This window comes from Corvus moneduloides, chromosome 12 (assembly GCF_009650955.1).
Source record: "Corvus moneduloides isolate bCorMon1 chromosome 12, bCorMon1.pri, whole genome shotgun sequence".
Classification (NCBI taxonomy): Eukaryota; Metazoa; Chordata; class Aves; order Passeriformes; family Corvidae; genus Corvus; species Corvus moneduloides.
This window is the reverse complement of record NC_045487.1, coordinates 1,066,653-1,084,532: the sequence shown is the minus strand read 5'-3', so window position 1 is coordinate 1,084,532 and position 17,880 is coordinate 1,066,653. Positions and strand designations below refer to the sequence as shown.

At 56.6% G+C, this 17,880-nt stretch overlaps 1 protein-coding gene across 1 annotated transcript; it reads left to right on the top strand.

Annotated features, from left to right (window-relative positions):
- Window positions 1-743: 743 nt before the first annotated feature.
- On the top strand, window positions 744-17,107 carry TCF25 (transcription factor 25). Its single transcript, XM_032122153.1, has 18 exons — window positions 744-931; window positions 1,812-2,003; window positions 3,375-3,449; window positions 5,156-5,277; window positions 5,908-5,973; window positions 7,113-7,195; window positions 7,638-7,768; window positions 10,531-10,630; window positions 10,996-11,089; window positions 11,879-11,971; window positions 12,443-12,548; window positions 12,860-13,019; window positions 14,200-14,287; window positions 14,856-15,014; window positions 15,603-15,693; window positions 15,898-15,977; window positions 16,652-16,724; window positions 16,864-17,107. The coding sequence occupies exons 1-18, from the start codon at window positions 752-754 to the stop codon at window positions 17,023-17,025; spliced, it is 2,055 nt and encodes a 684-aa protein (XP_031978044.1). The 5' UTR covers window positions 744-751; the 3' UTR covers window positions 17,026-17,107.
- The last annotated feature ends 773 nt before the right edge of the window (window positions 17,108-17,880 follow it).

Below are 17,880 nucleotides of genomic sequence, written 5' to 3'. Positions count from 1 at the left end.
CCTGCCACCAGCCCCCGCGGGGATGGATCCTGTCGTGGGGCACCCACAGCCCCCGGTGGAATGGATCCTGCAGCTCCCGGGAGGACGGATGCGGCTGCGGGCAGCTCTTGGGGGATGGATCCTGCTGTGGGACACTCACAGTCCCTGCGTTCGCCCCGCTTCTGTGCCAAGCCCTGGCTGTGCCGGGGTGCCCGGTGCCCTGGGCTGGCATGGCTGTTCTGTATGTCCCCTCCGACAATAAACCCGCTGGGCTGCCCTGGGGCCGCGTGGCTGGTCCTGAGTGGATGGGGGAGCGTGGTGAAGGGTGCTGCGGGGTGCCAGGGGATCGGGGCACTCCATTTCGTCGTGCACATGTCCCACCGCCATCCCTATTCCCCCCGCCCCGGGCTATGCCCACCCGCGACCCCGCACAGCACCGTGGGAACACCCCGCTCCCCATTCCCACGGCTCCCTCGCCACTCCCTGCGCGGTCCCAGCGCCGGGCCCACCCCAGCCTGTGCCCCGGTCCCCGCCCGTGTCCCGGGGCCGTGCCCCGCCCGGGACCCGCGGCGATCGCCCCGTTCCCACGCTGCCCCTTCCGGGACATATTTCACGCGCCGCTGCCGCGGAGCGCCACGGACCTCGCGGGGCGTTGGGGGCGGGGCCTGAACGGCCTCAGCCAATGGGCGCCCGGGCTGCGAGTGGGCGGGCCCGGCGTAGGGGCGGGCGCGCAGGCGCAGTGCGGGCGCAGGCGCGGAGCGGGCGGGGGGCGATGTCGCGCCGGGCCCTGAGGCGGCTGCGGGGGGAGCAGCGGGGTCAGGAGGGGCCGGGGCTGGGCCAGCTTGGCCTCGACCCCGGCTCCGAGTACGCCCGTGAAGGGGGGCCGCCGCCAGCCCCCGGGAAGGGACCCCGCGGGCCGCCCCGCGCCGGCGTCAGCAACCGCTTCGAGCTGGTGAGGGAGACCAAAGGCGGGGGTCGCCGGGGTGCAGCGGTTGGGGGGCGGTTGCTGGGGGGCAGCTGGGGTGGCAGGGACTCGTGGGGGACAGTTACTGGGGGGATAATGCAGGGCAGTGACTGGGGGTGACAAGTGGGTGGGCAGTCGGGGACGTTGCTGGGGGACACTTACTTGGGGGACAGCTGAGGTGACAGTCACCGGCAGTGGCTGGAGTGACAGCGACCTAGGGCAGACGCTGACGGGGTTTGGGGGTGACTGGAGGGAACAGGGGGGCAGTGACTGAGAGGGGGACATAGTGGGGGTGACAGTTTGTGGGTGGCAGTGATTTGGGGTCAGTGACTGGAGTGGGAGTGACTGGTTTGGGTGGTGGGTGAGTGGGAAGGATGGGGGGCAGCAACTGGGGCTGAACTGGGAGGGAATGGGAGAGAGGCCTGGGGGTGGCTGGGTTTGGATGTTGTCAGAGCTGGAGTGGTGAAGCTGTTTTTAGGAACATCCCTGCCACCTTCCCAACACTGCAAGATCCCAGTGCTGGATGTCAGATGGGCCCTGGTGGCACTGCTGGGTCCTTGGGGTGACAGAGCCTGGTCCTGCTCTCCAGACACCTCATCCAACCCCAGCCATTCCTTGTCCTTCCCCGAGGCCTGGCTGTGTGAGCATAGGCAAGGCTGGGAAGAGCAGAGTCCATGGTGCGAGGGGACACATCATGGTGGTCCTGTGCTCTTCTCCATATGTGTGGGACTCTCCAGGCAGCCATGGGGTGACACTCCTGACACGACGGGTGTCCATGACTCTGTCTGTTTGCAGGTGGAGTGTTGGATCAGATCCCTGGGGAATTCCATCCCTGGGCTGTCCCTGCAGCTTGTCCCTCTGTTTGCAGATCCCAGCTGAGGAGTCAGAGGATGAGCTGCTGGCCGGAGAGGAGCGACCGGACACCCGGCTCAGCGAGGGGGACACGGCGGGAAGGAGCCAGGAGGGGAGCAAGGACAGGAGCAAGGAAGGGGCTGTGATCGAGGAGACGGACGGAGATGGGCACAGAGAGGGGCAGGAGGCCGGGCAGCCGGACCGAACGGTAACTGCCCCCAGGGATCCCGGGCAGGGACGCACACTTAAACCTGGGAACTTGGATCTGGGGGAGGATGAGCAGTTTGGTGCTGAGGTCTGGGTTTGTGTGTAGCATCCAGAGGGATTTTCCAGCTGCAGAGAGGAGGCACCCAAGGAAGGCATTGTGCTGCATCCACATGAGCACCGAGGTTGGGCCAGGGGGGAATGGTCTCAAGGAAGTATTTGTTTTGAACAGGGGATGTGAGGACTTCAAGCACAGTCAACTGAACACTGAACCTGTTCTTCCCCATAGTGGTTTGTTGTCATTTGATATCAAGATTCCTCCTGTGGTCTGTGTCAGCCCAGAAGTGTCTCCTTGCAGGATTTTGTGAGGAAAGGGGCATTTCAGTTACAATTTCCCATGGCAAGTCCAGCCCAGATCTCACTGGAGATGAAGGTTGGGGGAGCAAAGGGGGTTGGCCCCTGGTCTCACCTGTTTGCTGTGCATTTGGGATGTGTGTTCCTCGGGTTTGGGTGCCAGAGGAGCAAAGTCCACTGTGCATTCCAGCTGTGCTGCTGGCCTCTGCCAGGCCAGGGGCAGTGAGGGCTCTGGATAGTGGGTCCCTGTGTGAGCGGTGGCTCCAGAGGCCCTGACCTGGTGAGTTTGCTGTGCCAGCACTGCAGGACACACCTGTGGCTGCTCCCAGAGCTCCAGGTAGGATGTGGGAGCCCTGCACAGGCAGCTGCTGCTCTTGGGTAGAGCCAGGACAGGGCTTGGAGCAACCTGGTCTAGTGGCAGGTGTCCCTGCCTAGACAGGGAGTAGGAGCTGGATAAACTTGGAGGTCCTTGCACCCCAAACCGTTCCGTGATGCTGTGATCTCCTGCTGTGTTACCTGCTAGATCCTGGAAATGTGCTTCCCAGCTGTGCCAGTCAGGTTAGGGAATGCCCCCCAGCATCCTGAGCTGAAGCAGTTGCATCTGCAGGGAGAGGCGCTCTGGCACTGGGGCCTTTGTCAGGTGTTGGTTTCTGTGGAAATGGGAGTGAAATTGGGATTTGTCCTACTCCCCAGAAAAGCAGAAATGCAGCTTGTCCTGGAGACTGAAAGAGGCTGAAGCATTTCCTCCACACCTGACACAGCTAAACTTGTTTCTCTCCTGATTTCGTAGCCTCAGACGTCGATCTGAAAGTCAGCTGAGGTTTAACCCTTTGTGAATCTTTGGTGCTTTCCTCCATTTTCTCCTTGTTTCTTGATTTCCACCCACTAACAAACGCTAAAGGGTGAATTTTGAGGACCCTCGGGGTGCTGATCCCTGTGAGAAATGCTCTTCTTCCTGTGGAGCTGGCACCCCTGCAGTTCACAGGAATGCTGACAGCTCTTCCCTTCTTTGTCTTTGCAGCCGGCATCGAGTAACAAGCCACGGAAGAAAAAAAAGAAAAGGAAAACCAAGAAAAATGCAGCAGGAGAGACTGTGGTATGTTTGTGTGTGCTCTGAGTCAGGGACCAGGCTGGTTCCTCCAGTGGGGTTGGCAAAGTGGGAATTCCAAGGTGACTGTAGGAGAGATTTGAGGCAAAAAAGCCATTTCTAAATTCAAATTTAAAGAAGTCTTTTTTGAATCATGGAATCCTGGTATGGTTTGGGTTGGAAGGGACCTTAAAGATCATCTCATTCCATCCACTGCCGTGTGGGCAGGGAGACCTTCCATCAGACCAGGTTGCTCCAAGCCCTGTCCAGCCTGTCCTGTCACTCTATCCCTTGTCCAAAGTCCCCCTTCAGCTCTCTTGGAGCCCCTTTGGGCACTGGAAGGGGCTCTAAGGTGTCTCTAGAGTAGAGGGCTCCAGCCCTTGGAGCATCTTCGTGGCCTTCTCTGGACTTATTCCAGCAGCTCCACATCCTTCCAGTGCTGGGGACCCCAGAGCTGGAAGTACCAGATGGATAAAGTCATTGATCTTCTAAATTCAATAGGAGCGAGGTTCAGGTGGGAGCTGGTTTTCTGCTGAGGTTTGAGTCTGAACTGTCCACAGAATCACAGAATCCTTAAGGTTGGAAAAGACCTCCCAGATCATGGAGTCCACCCTCCCTGTTCACTCCGGGGAGATTCTTTGCTCAACATCCTGAGCCACAGGATTCTGGAGAGAATGGCTAAGCCGTGACAGCAGTGCCAGCGCACAGCTGGCCACCTGCTGCCTGGGAATTCCACTCAGGAGTGAGTTCCTGGGGTTGGAGAACCCTCTTGGAGAGCCTGTTTCATTTCCCAATCCAAGAATATCGAGCAGCAGGGGGACATGGGCCAGCTGGGACACCCAGACCCAGGCAGTTTGGTTTGCCAGCGAGGGATAATACAACCTCTGTTCCAGCACTTCCATGCAGAGCACGTTATCCCTTTCCTGTGTACACTGCACGCACAGGGGCTAAATTTAGCTGGAAAAGGCAAGCTGGCAGTGCTGCTTGGGTGTCCTGAATGGAATTCTGTGTTCCACCCATGGATATCATGAGGAGGATGTGAAAAAGGCACGTAAGAAATGTGTCACTTGTTGTTTATAGGGGGAAAATAGAGGGAAATCAGGGTTAAAGTGTTATACAACTGTTGGATGTGAGCAGCTGGATGGATTCCTGGGGTGGTTGGAAGATGGGGAATGGGAGAGTTGGATTAAAGTCATGTGAGTGTTTGAGACCTTGTCATGAGGCTCACAGCAGTAACTTGGTGTTTCTGTGGAAAGTAGAAGGTGAAGGTTGTTGTTTAAATATTTAAAATGTCTTTGCACAAGGAAGGGCCTTGAGTGCCAGGACAAGGGGAAATGTCCTCCCACTGCCAGAGGGCAGGGAGAGGTGGGATGTTGGGAGGAAATTCTTCCCTGTGAGCATGGGGAGGCCCTGGCACAGGGTGCCCAGAGCAGCTGTGACTGCCCCTGGATCCCTGGCAGTGTCCAAGGCCAGGCTGGACAGGGCTTGGAGCAACCTGGGACAGTGGAAGGTGTCCCTGCCCATGGCAGGGGGTGGCACGGGATGAGCTTTAAGTCCCTTCCAACCTAAACCATTCTGGGATTCTCTGAAGAGCCACATCCCATCACCCAGGGATCAGGATGAGCCGGAGGTGGCTGGGTGTGATCTCTGCTGGGTAACCTGCAGGCTGCTGTGACTCAGCCTGTAATAAATGCCTTGGCTTTGCCTCTCTTAAGGAAGACAACGACCTGGAAGACATCGACAGCCTTTTGGAGAGGATCGAGGACCCCGGGCTGGCCCCGCAGAGCCAGGGTGGGATCATCACTGACAGCCGGCCTCTGCTCTACGTGGAGCACAGGTACTGCTGGCTGCCACCCGGCTCTGGCCTTGGTGTGACAGGACATCTGCTCCTCGAGGAAGGGAGTTGGGAGCTTCCCAGTGTGATCTGGCCAGGAACTCCGCACCTTGCATGAAAGGGCTGGGATGGTTGTGCACATCCCTGTTCTAACCGCTCCTCTGGAAGCTGCGTTTGGTTCTGACGGGGATTCTCTGCTGCCAGGCCTGCTTGCAGTGGTGGCAGGACCAGATTAGTCTCCAGAGGGACCTTCCAGCCTCAGATCCTCTGTGGGAGAACCTCTGCAGAGGTGCTAATAGCCCTGGTGTGTAAAGCTTGACATGAGATTCACTCAGGATCTTCTACCCGGAACATCCCAGCTAAGGCTCCAGCTGCCCTGGAGAGGGCAGCAGCAGTATTCCCCAGCTCTGGAGCAGAGCAGGAAGAAAGCCTGTCTGATGGAGCAGCGCTTTCCCTGCCAGTTCTGGCCGGTTTTAGTCTCCTTTCTCCATGCTGTGTCTGATCAGTGGGGAGTGTGTGACAGTTTGGGGGTTTTCCAGAGGCACTTTGAGGTGCTGAGTGTTGATGGAGAGACTTGAGTGTGGCACTGTGTTTAACTGATGGAGCTTTTCTTTCTTCTTTCCACCTTCTCAGAAACTTGAATCCAGAGAATGAGTTGAAGAGATACTTCGGGGCTCGTGCTGTGCTTGGGGACCAGAGGTTAGTTCAGAATTTGATATTAAACCCTTTCCAAATCCGAAGAGGTGTGTCTGTCCTGTCCTTGGCAGGGCTCAAGGAGTCCCTGGTGCCACACCTGGGTGGGTAATCCCAGGCTCAGGGTGTGTTACTCATTTAGTAGTTGCTTATCGAGACAGAGGAATATTTTCTGTGATATGTACAAGGTGGGGAAAGACTTCTCCAGGCTTTTGCTGGCATTTGCTTTTTCCTTTGCTTCTTTCCCCTCTCATTTACTTGCAAATCACCCTTCAAAGTCCTTTCACTCAAGTTCACAGAGTGCAGACACATAGATTTTGTTTGTTTCTCCACCGTTTGTCCCTTGCCATTCCAGAGCCTCTGGACGGAAAGTGGACCCTGAATACTCTCAGGGTGTCTCATGCACTTGCTTCCAGGGAACCTGTTGCTCCCTGGGTGTGACATCTCTGCATTTATGCGCTGCACTGTGCATAAAAAATTTGTCATCCACAAAATCCCCACTTCCGTGAGCTGGTTGGAAAACCAAGAACGGTCTGAGCTTGGAGCAATGCAGGTGGAAGGAGGGAGAGAGTCTGTGGAAGAGCATTTGGTGCTTGAAGAAGAAACTGCAGTCCCTTGTGACTGTGCAAGGCTGGACTTGATAATCCTTGTGGGTCTTTTCCCACTCAGGACAGTCTATGATCCCTTTCTGAGGAGACATGACTCCCTCAGAGTAGCCTTGATCCTGAACTGCTCTTGAACCAATAAATTGTGCATTTTTGAGTACGGCTTAAACTAATCCAATTGACATTTGAAGGCCCTGCTAGGAAGAGGGGTGAGTCAGAGGGTTGTGGGGCTCTCCTAATTGGACCTGGGAAGCTGTTTGAAGCAGAGGCAGCTGAGAGTTTGGCAGGGATAAAAACAGGGAGAGAAGCTCTGGAAGTGGAGATGCTGGAGGCACTGGCTGGCCTAGATGGTGCACGTAAGGCAAAGCCTGAGCACAGGTATGTTGTGTCTTGAAGGCAAATGTAGAGCTCTGGGCACAGCTCTGTGTGGCTCTCTGTGGGGAAGAATTTTGATCTCATTTTTCCCTTTAACATGGTTTCATCTCTCGTCCTCCTCCTGTCAGTGCAGAGAAGGTGTGACCTGTGTGTTCTCCTCCCCAGGCCAAGGCAGAGGCAGCGGCAGTACGTCCGCAGCATGTGGCTGACGGCTCCCAAGAACACCTGGCCACGCTACAGCAAGACAGGTGAGGCTTTTGGGGCTGCCTCCTGCCCTCCTAACGCTTGGCCCATGTGACATGGATGCTGCTCAGGGCACAGAATGTAAATGGGAACTGCTCCTCAGCTCGTGGAAATACACCTTCTGCCTAAACAGAGAACTCTGGGGAGTTGTCCCTTATAATTTGGATTTGTTTTCCCCTCTTTTGGAGTTAGCAGGGTGAGGGTGCTTCTCATCTTAGCAGCAGAATTGCTGGATAATGAGAAGTATCCCTGGGCAGAGTGAGCAGCCTGGGCTTTCTGGGTGGATTTGGGACTTTGACTTGTGAGAGGGGGGAAAAGATTGAAACTCTCTGGGAGCTTCCAAAAACACGTATAGCTCTGGACCCAGTGATGTGAGTGAGCTTTTGATGCTGTGAGAGAGCAGAGGAGGTTCTCTTGGGGTACCCAGGTCTCCCCTGCACCCTCCAGGTATCACCATGCAGCTGCTGGACACCCGGAGGGGGGTGCAGCACTTCACCTTCGAGCACCACCGTGAGTACCAGCAGGTCCAGTTCAAGTTCCTGGACGCTGTGGAGTCCATGGACCCCAACAATATCGTGGTACGTTGGGTTGGTTGTGCCATTCCCTCCTGGGTTCCTGCAGCCCCTTTCCCTGGCAAGTGTGGCTGGTGCATTTCAGTGGAATTGTTTGGGTTGGAAAAGCCTCTAAGCCAACTGTTCCCCCAGCACTGCCAAGGCCACCCCTCACCCGTGTCCCCAGGTGCCATGTCCACACATGGCTTTTAAATCCCTCCAAGGATGGGGAATTCACCACTGCCCTGGGCAGACTGGGCCAGGGCTGGACAGCACTTCTGGAGAAGGAATTGTTCCCAGTATTCAACCTGACTCTGCCACAACTTGAGGCTGTTTCCTCTTGTCCTGTTGTTCCCTGGGAGCAGAGCCCGACCCCCCCAGCTGCCCCCTCCTGTCAGGGACTTGTGCAGAGCCACAAGGTCCCCCCTGAGCCTCCTTTGCTCCAGGCTGAGCCCCTTTCCCAGCTCCCTCAGCTGCTCCTGCTGCTCCAGCCCCTTCCCAGCTCCATTCCCTTCCCTGGGCACTCTCCAGCCCCTGCATGTCTGTGTTGGGCTGAGAACTGACCCCAGAACTGGAAGTGCCCCAGCAGTGCCAGCACAGGGGACGAGCACTGCCCTGGTCCTGTGGCCATGCCATTGCTGATGCAGGCCAGGTGCCAGTGGCCTTCCTGCCTGCCTGGGCTCATGTCCATCCACTGTCACCAGCACCCCCAGATCCTTCTCCAGCCACTTTGCCACTTTTTCCAGCCTGTAGCATTCATGGGGTTGGTGTGACCCACAAGCAGGACTCAGCACTTCACTGTGCTCATCCCTCTGGCCTCATCCCCTTGATCCATCCTGTCCAGATCCCTCTGCAGAGCCCTGGATGTTTTATTTCCAGTCTTGTTTGGGCAGTAGAGCCCTGTGTCCCTCTCTGTGGGGCGAGGCAGCCCCGCAGTGCTGAGCTGTGCTGTTACCTTGTTAATCAGTGACCTCCTTGGTGCAGAGGAGGTCTGGTGGCTGAGCCGTGGTGGCTCTGCCAAGCATGTGCCAGGTCACCACCTGAGAGAGGAACCCACAGGAACTGTCCATTTGGCTGGAAGGGTGGGAATAAAGCTCCCTTGTCTCAGCTCTTAGCTGGGAAAGGAGGAATATTGCATAAACCCATCATGAACTGGGAATCCAAACTAACAGCTGTTGTATTTATAAATGTCTGCAAGATGAAAAATGTGTCTTCCCTTGGTATTTCAGCAAAAACAGGCTTTTGTGTTGGGATTCCTTCATGCATGTCTGAGCTCATTAAGCTGTATGGTAACATTTATAGTTTAGAGTGATAAGCAACAGCAAAATTGCTCTGCACCCAACTAAACCATAACTGGGGGATGTTTCTCTGAAAGGCCTGGCCACGTGAGCTGGGATACATGCCCTGGAGATGTTCCTTAAAGAGCCCATTGTCTGCTAAATAAAGTTTATTTCCTTCTGCTTTCCCACCCTTGGCTCAGGGCCGTGGGGCTCTCTCCAGCTCAGCAGTTCTGCCTGGATTGAGGGATTTGGATTAAGTGAGCCAAGGTAATTCCTGTGCAGCAGTGAGTGTCCCAGGGACAGCTCAAGCTCAGTCCCACACAGGACAGGCTTTCCATGGTATTTTAATCTGGATGCTCTGATCCTCTTAGGGGGTCTGGCTAAACTTGAGGACATTCACACAGCTTGAAGTCTTCCCCTTTTCCATTAAGGGTAAAATCTAACAGATGGATTTGCCAATACCAGACAGTTTGTTCATGGTCACCATGGTCCTGCCATAGCTTGAGCCCAACTCTGCCTTGTTGCTGTGGTTTCAGCTCATAAAACATTACTTTTGGGGAGTCTCTTGTTCAGTGAGTGTTTTTTCTGCACTTGCTGGTAGGCTAAAAGGGTCTTGGTGACCTTTTCTTGTTTTTTTCCCATCACAGTGACCCTGAGTGCTCCATGTCCCCCCAAAAAGGGGACTAGAAAGGAACTTAAGAATCTTACCCCTTAAGGAAGAGGTTAAGCATCAGGCAAGTGGCTCCAGACAGGGCCAGGCCAGCCTGGAACATCCAGTCTTTGTGCTGTAGGTGGTCCCACGGGTCCCCACCCTGCAGATGGAAACTTCTGGAGCTTTGGAAGCTTTCTTTTTTAGTTTTAGGAGAAAAAAAATCCCCAAACTAAACTGTGAGAAGATTTGTAGTAGCTTCAGAATTTTTTACTGAACTGAGGTTTTAGGTGCTTGGGAAAAGTAGCCTATTTATAATACAATTAGTGAATGGAGCAAGTTTTAGATTAAACTTCTCTTCTGAAGCCTGGGAGTAAATCTTTATTTATTATTATTATCCATTACCATTGTTGATTCCCGGATTTGTAATAGATGTGTCCAAATGTCCTCTCAGTATCCAGGGGATTCAAAACCCTGATCAAGTGCTCAGAACTGTTGAGGGATAGATGAAAAACCCCAAACTGTAACGGTGCCTACATCTTGTTCTCTCCTTTCAAAGAAATGGAGGAGCTGGGAGAGATCCGGAGGAGGACAGTGAAGATGATCAAAGGCCTGGTTGGAAAAGCTGGGAGGGAGCTGCCCAAGGGCAAGGGAGGCTGCCATTGAGGGCTCCCATCCTGCATGTGGTAGGGATGGAGCTCCCTGTGCCCTTCCAGCTTGGGGATGGATCTGGCAGGGCTGGATTAAGGAAGCTCTTGGTGCTGTGTGTCACAGAGCTGGTGCTGGGAGGTACCTGGGTCAGAGACCAAATTCCTGAGACGCCGGTAATGAGACGGAATCTTTGCAATGCTCTTGTGCAGCTGCTGCTCCAGATGAACCCCTACCACGTGGACTCCCTCCTGCAGCTCAGCGACGTGTGCCGGATGCAGGAGGACCAGGAGATGGCCCGGGATCTCATAGGTAAGAGTGAGGTGAGGAGCAGATGTGTCGGTGTGAAATCCTTCCCTGGCAGGCTATGGGGAGGCCCTGGCACAGGGCAGTGGAGGGCAGGAGCTTGGCTTTCCCATGTGAACAGAGTTGTGGCAGAGGCAGCTGGACCAGCCTCAATCCCAAAATGGTTCCTTTTCCCACCCAGAGTGAGATCTAATGTGGAAGTGCTCCCTGCCCTGGTACCTGCTGCCGCCACGTTGTGTGAAGTAACTTTGTGCCTCGCTGGGCTGGGAGTGAGCTGGTTTCCTGTCTTTTGGGCTAAACCGAGTGCCAGGCAGTGCTGTGCTGGGGTGGTGTCCCTGTCCTGTCCCTGACACTGTCCTTGCTGTCCCCAGAGCGGGCGCTGTACAGCCTGGAATGTGCCTTCCACCCCGTGTTCAGCCTCACCAGTGGGGCCTGCAGGCTGGACTACCGGCGGCCAGAGAACAGGTGAGCAGGGCTGGGGAGCGGGGAGGCTCTGCTGGAGCTCCTGGTGGCCCACTTTGGCCACAGCCACCCAGATTCACCACTGCTGCTCAGCCGGGGAGACCCTGAGTGTCCCTTTCTGTTGGGGGTCCTGGGATGGTGCTGGAGCACAGGGAGCTCGTGCGTGGAAGCTTCTGCACAAAGCATCCCGTTTCCCAAGGGTATCTTCCTGCAGTAGGAACTGTCCCTCCCTGTCATATCCTTCTCATGCCATCAGTACCCCTTAGCCCTAAATAGTCACAAAAATCCTTGCTGTATGTTTCCAGCCATCATCCCCAGCACTCTCCTCCCAGCCTAGGTTTTTATGTAACTCCAGCTCTGCAGCTGCTGGGAAAGGTGACTTTATTCTGGGAATTTTCCAGTCAGCTGACCTAAGCCATCTCTCCCAAACTGCTGTACCTGGAGGGTGCTCACATTTCAGTCCCTCTGGCTGACACACTTTGTGCCATCAGTGACCTGTGTCACCAGTTCAGGTGTTGGGCCTCCCCGCTCTGTGTCACCGTCCCCACACCACTGGGACAAGGCGGGATGTGGGCTTGGAGGATTTACTTGTCTTGGTCGCAGTCTCCAGAGCAGGTTATGAGTTTGCTGTCCCTGTTCTTGCACAAAAAGATAACAAAACCAAGAGATGGGATCATGGGGGGTCTGTGGCACCCTGCGCCACACCAGGATGTGATGCTTGGGGGTGAGGAGGTGGTGGTGACTGTGTCTCTACATCTGGCCTCTTAAGTCCTGCCACTGTTCCCCATGCAGGGCTTTCTTCCTGGCTCTCTTCAAGCACCTGATGTTCCTGGAGAAGAGGGGCTGTCCCCGCACAGCCCTGGAGTTCTGCAAGCTCATCCTGAGGTAGATCCCTCCACCGAGGGTGGAGTGTCTGGGTTTGGGGGCATAGTCACCCCAGAGGGGTCCTGCTGCTCCTGGGCTTGGCATGGGCTCATTCCCACCCCTTAGAGCTGCACAGGTCTGTACTGGTGCTCTTGGAGAGGTGATGGGTGAGGAGGGGCCTTGGGTGGCCTGTGACCACTGAAGTGTGGCCTGAGCTTGGAGGCTCAGCAGAGCAAAGTGTGACAGTGGCTTCAGCCCACTCAGTTTGTGGCCACTGATTGTCCTCCTGAATGGTGGCAGGGGACTGTCCCCTCTGCAGGGACACCGAGCAGCTCTCCGTCATCCCGCTGGCCGTGCGGGAGTGACCGTGTTCCTGTTCTCTCCGCTTGCTGAGTCACTGGATGTCACTGGGAGAGGCTGTTTGTCCCAGAAATCAGGGCAGCCCTCTCAGCTGTTGTAACACCGAGTTTGTTTTCTCCTCCTGCTCCCAAGCCTTGATCCTGAGAATGACCCGCTCTGTGTGCTGCTGCTGATCGACTTCCTGTCCCTCCGGGCCAGGGAATACACCTTCCTGACCCGCCTCTTCCAGGAGTGGGAGGTGAGTGGCCAGCAGGTGAGGGGATGGGTGCTTGGGGTGCTCCCCACCAGGTGAGCCCTTTGGAAGGGATCTCACAGCCCAGCTGGCGTCCCAGCAGCATTGGAATGATCCATAAAGGATGGGCTGTTGGTTTCTGTAATCCTTGGATCCTGCAAACAGCTGTAAGAACTCAAAATTGCTCACTCAGCCGTGAGGGCACCGAGCCAGTGGCTGGGAACTCACTTAACCCCAGCAGGCAGAGCCCCGACCCCGCGCAGCCCAGCTCTGCTGCACAGCGTCATTTCTCAGTAACGCTCTCCCTGATCCTGCAGAGTCACCGGAATCTGTCCCAGCTGCCCAATTTTGCCTTCTCAGTGCCACTGGCCTATTTCTTCCTGAGCCAGCAGGAAGAGCGCCCAGAGCTGGAGCGGAGCCAGGCCCGGGAGCGAGCGGCCCGGCTCATCCAGCTCGCGCTCATCATGTTCCCAAGCGGTGAGTCTGTCCCCTCCGGTAAGGCCATGCCCGCGGGCTTTGTCACTGTCCTCTGTGAGAGCCAGGGCTGGATTCCCGGCAGGCGGATGCAGAGGCAGGAATTTGCAAAGGGCCTTTGAGGAGGGAGCCCTGAGTCAGAGCGGACGCGGCGGGGCAGAACGGCGGTGCCTGTGCCCACTATGGTGGGGGGTCCACCCTGGGGGCAGTTGGAGCATGTCCAGGGAAGGGAACGGAGCTGGGGAAGGGGCTGGAGCAGCAGGAGTGGCTGAGGGAGCTGTGAAAGGGGCTCAGCCTGGAGCAAAGGAAGCTCAGGGAGGACCTTGTGGCTCTGCACAACTCCCTGACAGGAGGGGGCAGCCGGGGGGGTCGGGCTCTGCTCCCAGGGAACAACAGGACAAGAGGAAACAGCCTCAAGGTTGGATACTGGGAACAATTCCTTCTCCAGAAGTGTTGTCCAGCCCTGGTCCAGTCTGCCCAGGGCAGTGGTGGAGTCCCCAACCCTGGAGGGATTTAAAAGCTGTGTGGATGTGGCACCTGGGAACATGGGTGAGGGGTGGCCTTGGCAGTGCTGGGGGAATGGTTGGGCTCAATGGTCTTAGGGGCTTTTCCAACCTTACAGTTCTGTGATTCCATGATTCTGTCCTCCCTCCCTAGAGCAACCGATGCTTCTCCACCAGTGATGGTCAGGGGTGAGCAGGCTGGGGGAGGGTGAGAGCTGGAATCTCAGAGCAGGGAGATGTCTCACCTCCTCAGGGCTGCCCGGAGCAAGGACAAGCCAGTCTCCTTGGCTCTCCCTCCGAGGCACAGCTCTGTTTTAGATGTGCTCGCCCCATGGGTGTCCATCACTCTCCCTTTCATCCTGTGGGTGCTGCTGTCCATGAAAGGAGCACACTGCCCTCAGGCCCAGAGGAGGGTGTGTGCAGCAGGAAGAACCAGCTCTCCAGCCGGGATTCAGTTTGTGGGGGCTGGAAACATCTTCTAGGCTGCTCGTTGGGGTAACTGAAATAACAACTGTGTGAGCACAGGGACCAGCAGTGTCCTCACCCCCTCCTTGTGTCCTTGTTGGTGCCCCGGGGGGTGCTGGCCCCGAGGAGGGGGGTGACTGTCTGCAAGGGGTGACCCCACCCCACACTGCTCCTCACCAACAGATCCAGACGAGTTCTCTGCCTTTGTGTTGCAGTTCTGATGCCGCTGTTGGATCACTGCAGCGTGCAGCCCGATGCCAGGGTCACCTCCCACCCCTTCTTCGGGCTGAATGCCCAGATCAGGTAAGGCCTGAAGATGTTCTCAGCAAAGGGAAGGGATCGATTCTGCCGGCGGCGGGGATCTTGCATGCTCAGACAGCTAATGGAGGAGCTTGTTTGGGTTCCCTGAGTAGGCTCACTTGATAATGCCTCATTTGATAATCCCTTTGATAATGGATTTCCATAATGGCCTCTGGATCAGGCTGACAGACCCACCTCACCTCAAGGTGGACAGGTCAGAAGTTCACCCCAAAGCCTTGCTGGTGTCTGCAGAGAGGGAGCGTGACGTGTGTGTCTTCCCAGGGCAGGCTGTCTCCAACCAGTCTGCCTTCCCTTGACACGTGGTCTTCCTCAGCACACGAAGGCTCTCCCTCCGGCCAGGGCAGTGTTCCCTCATTTCATGGCTCTGCTTAGCCTAAAAATAGATGGAGGCAGAAGATCTGGTGAAGGTGGATGGCAATAGCCAGGCAGGAGCCTGCAAGTCCTCTCATGTTCCCGCACCAAAGCCCAGCACAGAGCTGAGTCCTCACTGTCCCGTGAGGAGCAGGAGGAGGAGGAGGAGGGTGCCGTGAGTAACAGCCATCTCCCATAGCCAGTCACCCGCCCTGAACCAGCTGACGTCCCTGTACGTGGGCAGGACGCACGCCCTGTGGAAGGACCCGGCTGTCATGGCCTGGCTGGAGCCCCACGTCCACGAGGTTCTGCGCATGGTGGAGGCCGGGGACGCGCTGGTGCAGGAGGCTGAGCACAAGTGAGCACAGAAGGTGGAGGGCAGGGCTCCTGTGCCAGAGACAGGGGACAGAGTGGGACAGAGGGTCTGTCCTGGGCAGCAGCGGTTCCAGTGTCTGGGACAGGGCTCAGAGCCCCACAGCTGCTGCTCTGATGCCGAGGGTCACGGCATGGGGCCAGGAAGGCAGAGGCTCTTCCATGCTTTTCACAAACGGGAATGTAGAGCTGAACCTGCACTGCATATCCTGCACTGCCTTCCCTAGGCTTGGCTGTCACCTGTTCCTGGAAACATCCTGGGGAGGGTGGAGGGGTGGCCTGGAAGGGCAGGGATGGCCACACAGGGCAGGTGAGAGCTTAGAAACACTTCCCAGTGCTGAGAAACAGGAGAGCCATCAGGTGTCCTAAGCCAAGGTCAACCTGCTCGTCCCCAAGCTCTCTGCTCTTTCTCTGGAGCTCAGCAGCTGCCACCCACCTTTGGCTCGCTGTAAGCCAGCTCCATCCAATGTGGCCTGTCCCCTGGAGCCAGGGAAGCTGCTGACACTGTGCCTGGAGCAGCAGAAACGGGAATGTGCCTGCTCAGGGTGCACTGCTCTGTCCCCTCCCGCCTCAGGAGGAAGATCCGGTACCAGAGCGCTCCCAGGAACATCTACCGGCACATCATCCTCTCGGAGATGAAGGAGGCCACGGCAGCCCTGCCTCTGGTGAGGGGCCTGATGGGGCACAGGGGCTGTGGCTGCACGTGGTGGCGTGGCACTTGTGTCCCTGCTGGGCCCATCCTAACCCCTGTGACTCGCGGCTTCTCTGGGCCCCCGTGTTTGCTGCTGCTGGATGCGCAGCCTTCATCCCTTCTTTTCTCCTTCATTCCTTCCTTTCTCCTTCATCCCTCCTTTCTCCTTCTCCTGCAGGAGGTGACCTCACAGCCAGTGATGGGGTTTGACCCCCTCCCTCCTCTGGATTCCATTGTTTCCTACACCCGACCGGAAAGGTACCACCTCCACCCCTGGTGCCTGTGCTGGCACAACCGGCCGTGTTCCCGGCACGCCCTCAGCCCCAGGCCAGGCTGCACGCGGGCGCTCGGCGCTGATATCCTCCTCCATGGCAGAGGAAGAGCTGTGGTGCTCCTGCCAGGCAGAGCTACAGGCTGGACTGGTCCTGCTGCTTCCCGTGGTGGTCACCACTGGCCATTCCCAGCCATAGGGCAAAAGCCAGGGAAAACCCAGGCCACAGCTGACCCAGGAGGGTTTGGGGTAAATGGAAGCTTAAGTACAGCCAGTCCTGGTGTTGGGGTGATGCTGTGTGTGTGTTCCACACCAACCCGCTCAGAGCGGAGCTGGTAGAATCGTGGAATCCTGGAATGGTTTGGGTTGGAAGGACCTTAAAATTCATCTCGTTGCACCCCTTGCCATGGGCAGGGACACCTTCCACTAGACCAGGTTGCTCCAAGCTTCTTACAGCCTGGCCTTGTTTGTGCTCTTAGTGGCTGCTTTGCTCAGAGTTGCTGCTCGGAATTGCCTGAATTCAGAATCCCTTTGGAACCCCGCAGTTCCCTCCCTTAGGGCTGGTTCCAGCAGTGCCATGGTTCTCCCAGCACCACTGCATCCCACTGAGGAGTCACAAACTGAGCTGTCCCTTCACCATGGTGCCACTTGTGTCTTCCAGGACAAGCCACCCCTCCAACGAAAGCTCTTTATCCCTCTTCTTCCGCTCACTGTTGCCAAATTTTAACTTGCAGGTGAGTGCACGCTGGGATGTGGGTGCACCGTTTCCTCCGTGGTGTTCCCGCTCCAGCAGCCGCAGCTGGCAACAGCCTGGTGCTGATTTGGCACCAGTGTTGTGCCTGTCCCTGCCACCACAGCTCTGCTCTCTTGCAGGGGGACATCAGGCACAACGGGGACGACGAGGCCGCAGCAGTGCAGGACCTCAACCAGGGGGTGAACAGGCTGATGGCGGCCATGCGGGACATGCTGGCCAACATCCAGTTCCAGGAGCCCCCCCGCGATGACAATCCTGAGGGCGACGGGGACTGGGACTGAGCCCAAGGTGTCTCTCCCCAAGACCTTCTGGCATTGCCCCCAGATTCGTGTCGCACTCCAATAAAATCACACTTGGACTCGCTGTGGGCATGGGCTGTTCTGAGGAGGGGGGCTGCATCCATGGGCTGGTCTCTGTCCAGGGAGGGGGGCTGAATCCACAGCAATGGGCCCTGTCCAGGGCCCCTCTCTTTAACGGGGAACAAGGACTGTCTGAGCATGTCCGAGCTAATCGACAGCAGCTGTCCCTTGTCCCCACGGCAGCTTAGTCCCCTTCTGGTCTCCTCTGCACACAATTTCCATCCCATTCCCCTCCCTGTTCTTCTCCGGGCTCTTGTCCTTAATTCCCAGAGGAGTTTTACTGCCCTCTTCTTCAGCTCCTTTGTGCTTCCCATAGCCTGGAGCTTCCTTCCCTCCACAAAATACTCTGCACCCTCACTACACTGAACCTTCCAAAGGTCTCAGAGTTCCCTGTGCCACTAGAATTGTGCATGGAGCAGCTTTTTCAGCCTTTTATTTAGTTTGGAGAAGAAATCTTTTCCCCCCCTCTTTGTTTCTCCATCCTTTATTCCCTCACCTTCACCTTCTAGAGCCAGGATTGAGGTAGGCCACACTCAAACCGTAACTCATCCTTGTTCCCGTAAAGCTTTTTTCCCTTTTTTTGCTGAGTAATGGTGAATACGTGGAATAAATCCCTGCTTCTGCTGTGTTGTCTCCCTAGGGGCTGTAGCTGGGGTGGGTTGGCTGGGTGTGCAGACCCTGAGTCTCAAGCCAGCCCACCCTGGCTCCGTTCCCCGCTGGCATATCCAAATCCCGTGGGGTCCCATCCCTGTAGTTTGGCACTGTGGCAGCCTGGGA

Excerpts from the sequence above, each read along its gene's own strand:
- TCF25 (XM_032122153.1), top strand. The coding sequence starts at position 752 with ATGTCGCGCCGGGCCCTGAGGCGGCTGCGGGGGGAGCAGCGGGGTCAG. Across the intron at positions 7,769-10,530 it reads TGGACCCCAACAATATCGTG|CTGCTGCTCCAGATGAACCC; the intron begins GTACGTTGGGTT and ends GCTCTTGTGCAG. Across the intron at positions 16,725-16,863 it reads TGCCAAATTTTAACTTGCAG|GGGGACATCAGGCACAACGG; the intron begins GTGAGTGCACGC and ends GCTCTCTTGCAG.